This window comes from Marmota marmota, unplaced genomic scaffold, assembly GCF_001458135.2.
Source record: "Marmota marmota marmota unplaced genomic scaffold, marMar, whole genome shotgun sequence".
Classification (NCBI taxonomy): Eukaryota; Metazoa; Chordata; class Mammalia; order Rodentia; family Sciuridae; genus Marmota; species Marmota marmota.
Genome location: NW_025999863.1, coordinates 5,401,592 through 5,408,426, shown reverse-complemented (window position 1 = coordinate 5,408,426; position 6,835 = coordinate 5,401,592). Strand labels below are relative to the sequence as shown.

The following is a 6,835-nucleotide window of genomic DNA, read 5'->3' as shown; positions in this document are numbered from 1 at the left end:
CCCCGCGCACTCCGCAGCGCTTTTCCATTGGCTGCGCCGCCTGTCGGTCGTGGACACTCCCCCAGCACATGGGTTTGGACTTAGTAGTGTGCGGGGAGCGGGCAGTGGTGATTTGAGAGCCTGAATGGGGGGCCTTCCACCTGGGCGCCTCCGCCTGCCTCTAACTGCCCTGTGCACCACTTCCCTTCCCCCCATGACCTGTTCTGCTGTGTTATGCCCCCATTGTCACCTCTAAGCCGCCCTTCAGTCCAGCATGGTCGGGAAGACTCGTAGCAGGCACAGGTTTTCCGACCTCTAACCACGCAGGATCAGTCTCCTGGTGCTTCCACAGCAGCTGTGCTTTCCAAAAAATCTTCGTCCCGAGGCCTTCTGGCTGTTTCTTGGACAACCAGCCTCACTTTCCCATTCTCACCTCCTTGGTTTTCTGCCTTCTGGGATGAAAGTTCTCCCTCTCCAGGCGATTAAGCACGGTTCACTTGCGACCCCAACCTCACAAGTGGTTGGGCATGTTCGCCCCTGGCCCACGTGATTGGTGTCCAGAGACAGGGGAGCTATCTCTGAGATCTTCAGAGGCAGCTGGGGGGTCGGAGTGGCCTCCCTGTGCTTATAGGATCCCTAACTTCGGCTGAGAGCACAGGTTTATACCCTCCACTCTTCCATGTGGTCTCCTCTTATGGCAGACTTACCCCCAAAGTCCCTGCTTTTCAAACTAAATGTTCCTGGTTCTTTAGTGAAGCTGGGCTCATTTTAACCAAGCACTAGAACTCTACACACAAATAGCTCCTTTTCTCAGAGTGCTGGGGTAGGAACTCTCTTCTCAGACGTGTGGCCCTGACCTCCACTGAGTGTCCAGTTTATGGGAGGACCATTGTTACACGTGGGAGGCAGCGCTCTCCTGGTCTGTAGCCTACCCCTTTTGTTATTTTCCTAACTGAGGCTGGGAGGGTAAATCACTGCCCTGTCCAACTCCTCTTTGATCCACTGTCCTGTACAGTGGGGCTACCCACTGCTACTTACTTTACAGAGAAATACAGTCCAGTAGGCCAGCCAAGGGAGGTCAGAGCCCTCAGAGCAGTTGGTAGCTAGGCCTGGGGAGGAAGTGGCACCTGGAGGCTGCCAGATTCCTATGGGTAGGGAAAGAAGCTGATACCTGGTTGTCCCTAGCTCTTCCAGCTCCACAGAGCTCAGGGACTGTGGCCAGAGCCCAGTTGGGCCTGGAGGCCTGGGGAGTGGGGGTTGGAGACTTAGGCCCTGGGAGTGTAGGTAGAAAGGACAATAGAAGCAGACGGAGCAGATGGAGCAAGGCCAAGCCAGGGCAGGGTATTTTTACCTCTCCTTGCTACACCCCGGAGGAAGCCTTAAGAGCCACCTCCTGTCTTTGTTTCTCAGGCTTCCTCCTGCTAGAGCAGGTCTCAGGCCCCCCTGTTCTCCTCCAGGTCAGCAAACAGCTCTAGCCTCCTGTTCAGAGTCAAGGAAGGCTCAAGTCTCATTGTACTCATCTCGGACCCTCTTGTGACCCATTGCCTGTGCATTGTCAGGGACTTCCCTGGCCTGGGTCATGAGGTCACAGCCATGACCTCTGCTGACTGTGATCTGTGGGAGGGTAGGTGTCATTGGTATAAGGACTGTTGTTTTACACGGGAAGCAGAGCTTGGTGGGTTTCTGAGGGGGACATGAGACCCCTCCCAGGAAGTAAGCTGCGATCTGAAGGCTGTGGAAGAAATCACAGGTGTAGATTGAAGGGGTGGGGAGCTTCTGGGCCAGGGAAAGGCATAAACAAAGACTGAGGAGCAAAAGACCAGGCCCCCTAGCCCAGCCATGCGGATGCCTGGAAGAGGAGCTGATAAAGAGGACAATGTGGAGGAGTTGGATTTGGTAGTGAGAGGGTCTAGGAGCCAGGGGAGTGTGGGTGACAGAATGATGTGACTCTAGTGGAGATTGGAGCCAGGGGTTTAGTGAGGAGATGATGTGTTCAGGTCAGGGAAGGATTTAGGAGGTGAGGCACAGGGCTTGCTAACAGAGCTGGTTCTCTGCCTAGGGGCTTAGTTTCCCTTTTTGCTAAGCAGGTGGAATAGAATAGACCCTGATGACCTTGACCATGAGTTTTACCTGGAACATGTGGGGGATGGCTTCTCCCCTAGTCTGTTGAACCACGGAGATTAGAGGTCTCTGGTAGACTGGCCATTTGGACCTGGGTTCAAATTCTGACTCTGCCACTAGCTTTGTGGCTTTCTCTTAGGGTCCTCTATAGACTATGTATCATGGCAGTGCCCGCCCAGTAGGGCTTCAAACCCCCCACACAGTGAGTGAGCGCTTTGCAAAGGGTGGCCACCTGTGTAGTTCCTGTACCCTGGGACTTGCTTGTCCCCGTGGTTGCAGCCTGTGACCCCTGGCCCTCATGGAGAGGATTCAGACTGGGGTCTCCCAGGCGTCACTTGTGCATATCTCATAGGCCCCAGTGCAGGCTCGTGCCAGCCCACCCACTTCCAGTGCCGCAGCAGTGGCTTCTGTGTGCCCCTCACCTGGCGTTGTGATGGCGACTGGGACTGCTCAGATGGTAGCGACGAGGAGGAGTGCAGTAAGTGCCCATATCCTGGGGTGGGGCTTTCAGGGGTGGGGCCTGGGAATGGAAGGTTGTACTCTTGGGCAGATGAGGAGGGAGGAGAGGAGGGGTTGGAGTTTGTTAAAACTCAGGGTCGCGGGATGGTCAGGGCTTGCAAAATCTAGTAGAGTGGAGTCTGGGTCTTGGACTGAAGAAAAGGTGGGTTTGCTGGGCTCCACTAGAGAGGCGCACACCTGTAATCCCAGCAGCTGGGGAGGCTGAGGTAGGGGGATTGCAAGTTTGGGCCAGCCTCAGAATTTAGTGAGACCGTGTCTCAAAAAATAAAAAGGGCTGGGGATGTAGCTCAGTGGTACCCCTGTGTTCAACCCCCCAATACCAAGAAAAGAAAAGAGGTGGGGTCTGGGCTGGGGGCGAAGCTTAGTGAAAAAGTCCTTGCCTAGCTTGCTCGAGGCCCCAGGTTCAATCCAAGTTAGGTTTTTGGGAAGTGGAGTGAGTGGGGTCTCGTGGGGAGGACCTTGCTGGGAGGCAGGACCTCGGAAGGTGGAGCTAACAGGAGCCAAGGGCAGAGCCTTAGTGCAAGGTGGGTCTTCCTACAGCTGTTCTCAGAAGGCGGGACTTACTGGGAAGCTCTGTGCAGAATGCCGGGCTTTCTTGCATGGGTGTTTGGGACCTGACTGTGTCCTAGGGATCGAGCCGTGTACCCAGAATGGGCAGTGCCCTCCACCCCCTGGCCTCCCCTGCTCCTGCGATAACATCAGTGGTTGCTCTGGTGACACCGACAAGCACCTTCAGAACTGCAGTGGCCAGCCCTGCCCCGCAGACCATCTGCACTGCGCACAGGAGGACACCTGCATTCCACACACGTGGCGCTGTGATGGCCACTCAGACTGCATGGACTCCAGCGATGAGCTTGGCTGCAGTACATCCCCAGGACCTCGGGGCACCTGTGGGAGTGGGGAGGGCTAGGGCTGGTGAAGAGCACCCGATATCTGCTAGGGTGCTCGTGACTGGCAGAGTGTGGACACGGCACTCTCCTGGGCCTCCTCCTTGGGTGGCGTGGCATTGTTGGGAGTAGCTCACCTGGTCTGGGATCAAGAGGAACCTCAAGAGGAGCCTCCACATGCCCCGTGCCCTGGGTGTCCCCTCCGCAACTACTGAGTGCCTGCTTTTATTGCAGAAACCAACAAGACTTTCCAGGGAGGGAGTGCCATAACCATGATGACCCCTGGGACCCTGGAGATTGTCACTTCTCTCAGGAATGCCACAGATGACTCTGCTGGGCACCAGTACAGAAGCCCAGGTGTCCACGGGGCCGTTGTTGCTGCTGGTGAGATTCTCAGCCTCCCTGCCCCTGGGCCTTTCTGGGGGAATCGGGTCTGGGTGGGGACGGGATGCAGACCACCCAGCCCCATATGTTGGGAGCTCAGTGGCTGTGAGAGCCTGTGCCTTCCTCCCACTACCCCTCTGTCCATCTCTGTGTCCCACAGCAGTGCTGAGTGCCAGCCTGGCTGCTGCCATCCTCCTGATAGTGATATGGCTCCGAGCCCAGGGGTATCTACCCGCACGGGGGCTTCTGGTGGCAGTGAAGGAGTCTCTGCCGCTGTCAGAACGGAAGACCTCAGTGCTCTGAGGACACGCTCTCACACCTCGTCACCCCTGCCTGAGTGCAGCCAGATGAGGATTGTCTGCATGGGAACATGCGGGCAGCTGCTGGGGCCCCAGCCCTCAGAGACTCGGGTGCTCCTGGCCACCTAGAACCTTGCAGACGTGGCCCAGGAGGCTGGGACACTCCCTGTGCACAGGAGGAGTTTGGATGGAGAACACGCCACAGCCAGAGACGAGGGGCTGGCCGTAGCCCCTCCCAGGGCCGGGATGGCCCTGCACCTAGACACTCCTGCCACCCTTGGTAGGGTGACGATTAAAGTTCTTCCACGTCCTCTCCCTGCCTCTGGGCCTCTGTCTTCCTGGTCTGGGCAGCCTGGGGTCTTTGTTTTACCTGTCTTCTGTGAGGTTCCAGAGAGGAGGGGATGCAGGACCTCATTCCCGGCACCCTCTCGGCCCCTCCCCCTCTCGCCTCCTGAGAGCAGGGGTGGCGGGGCTGCAGTGGCAGGGAGGTTTGCATCGATGGCAGCTTTGATGGCAGGCCTCAGGAGGAAGAGCAGAGCTCAGGCAGCACCTCCTGTCTTGAGTTGCAGCCCTCCATCCATCATGGCCCCTCCCCCTGTGAGAAGAGGCTGTGGGTGGCCCTGGTCCCAGCTCCACCCTGCTGTGAAACATGGGTTTTATTATCAGGCCTGGTGAGGCCTACAGAGCAAGAAAGACGGCCCCTGAAAAGGTCGAAAAGGTCGTACTCAGTGAATATGGTGGCACATGCCTGTGATCCCAGAATTGGGGAACTGAGGCAGGGGGATGGCAAGTTAGTGAAACCCAGTCTCACAGAGGGCTGGGGATGTGTCTCAGTGGTAGAGCCTGGGTTCAATCCCCAGCACCAAAAGAAAAAAAAAAAAAAGGAAGAAGATATAACTCAGATTCTTACAGTGGCGGTGGGGTCACAGGTACCTGTCAGGCTGCAGAGTCATACAGGGAAGAAGCTTCAAGTGAGGGATGTCCTTGGTCAGGAGGCAGAGAAGGCTGGAAACCTCGGGCAAAAGCCCTTATGGTGGTTTCTGTGGGAAGCAGTGGGCGAGGCAGGATAAGCAGCCCCAGGAGTAGCTAGTTCCATTCATTTTGGGAGGGTTGTGTGCCAGGGGGAGCCTGCTGGTGACTCTTCTGAGGTGTCTGGTTCTTGGCTCTGGGGTGGGGCTGGGGCATGGTGTCGGAGAGCCTAGTGAAGGGAGTGTGGCTTGCCTGTGGAAGGCAGGCTTCCAGGTAGGCAGGTTGTTTCCTGTCCTTAGGAATTAGCTAGCGCTGGGCCGGGCTGTCCCTTGCTGGGTCAGTGGGGTCTCAGGTGCCTTAGTGTTCTCTGTCATAGTTCCAGTTCCTGGACTCACTGGTGGTTCTTTTGTTCCACATTAAGGTGGATTCCATGCTCTTGAGATAGGCTGGCCGAGTGTCACTTCGTGGAAAGTGTTACGTATACCCTGGGGGAAATGCTGGGACAGCCAGGTGCTCTCTGTGCTCTTCCCAACAGGCCTGCTGCACTGTCCTTGGTCCTTGGGAAATTGGGGCTTCCAAGGTGCAAAGCAGGAGTTGCTGGACCAGCAGCACTTCTGCTCTAGGGTGTTAGCTCAGCGCGTATCCTGTGAGAGTGGGTGTGAGTGGGTGTGTGAGTGTGTGAGAGTGTGTACCACGTAAAGGTATGAACAGCTGCAGGCCCTGTTTGTCAGGCCCTCTTTACCAACGGCCACAGGTGGGGCAGAGGGCATGAGTGGGCGGGAACGGAGCAGGCCTGAGGTGAGTGCTCCCTGCCTGCTGGCGAGCAGCTCTGCTTTGCTCTCTGCTTTGCTGTCATGTGAGCACCCTGGGATCTCAGTGCTGTTTCCTCCAGCAGGGCTCTGTGCTGGCAGCTGCCCATCCTGTCCTCAGAATCGGCCTAGAGAGTCATTTCCAGGAAATCCGGGTTTAAAGTGGTGTGAGCATGGAGGGTCCTTGCATGTGGGACTCCATGTCTTGCTGGCCTGAGAGCCCAGACCTGCAGGCATCCTGCTTTCCCACTTGACCACTTGGTCTCAGCCTGCAGCCAGGACTGGGGACAAGAGCCCCACCCTCATCGGCAGCTCAGTGGGTCCTTTCCTTCTCCTCCTCAGTAAGGAGCCCCAAATGTCCAGTCATATCCACTCTGTGCCACCCGGATCCTTGTCTTGGAGCTGAGCCCTAGGTTTGCTGCCCTTTTTCTCTTTGTGCCCCATTCTGATTACTCATGCTGAGGGGAAAGGTAGCCTCATCTCAGGCTGAACAGGATAGGGTCCCAGGCAGCTCCAGTGTTCTTCCCACCCTGTGTCACGGACTGTGGTCTGGGCCTCCGAGCGTGTTTCAGGGGCTAGACGTGGTCCAGGTGGGCATAGGTCCGGCACCTGGGGGATGAGTGCTTGGAAGGGTGGCCGGGGGGCTGGGTGGGGAGATGGGGAGGGGCGGAAGCTGTGTGTGAGTGTGTGTGTGTGTGTGTGTGTGTGTGAGTGTGAGTTTGAGAGGGTGTGAGTGTGAGAGTGTCCTTGTTCAGTCCTCCCCCACCCCTTCTTGTTATTGAGGAAAATTCACATAACCTAAATTAACCATTAACCATTTTGAAGTTGCAGTCCTGTGGTGCCTGGCCCACTGACAACGTTGTGCAAC

General features: G+C 56.9%; 1 protein-coding gene across 1 annotated transcript; it reads left to right on the top strand.

The window, feature by feature from the left end:
- The first annotated feature begins 1,818 nt into the window (after positions 1-1,818).
- Positions 1,819-4,502, top strand: Cd320 (CD320 molecule). Its single transcript, XM_015503857.1, has 5 exons — positions 1,819-1,875; positions 2,341-2,578; positions 3,249-3,482; positions 3,741-3,890; positions 4,051-4,502. Exons 1-5 carry the CDS (start codon positions 1,819-1,821, stop codon positions 4,191-4,193), a joined length of 822 nt encoding a protein of 273 aa, XP_015359343.1. The 3' UTR covers positions 4,194-4,502.
- Positions 4,503-6,835: the final 2,333 nt, after the last annotated feature.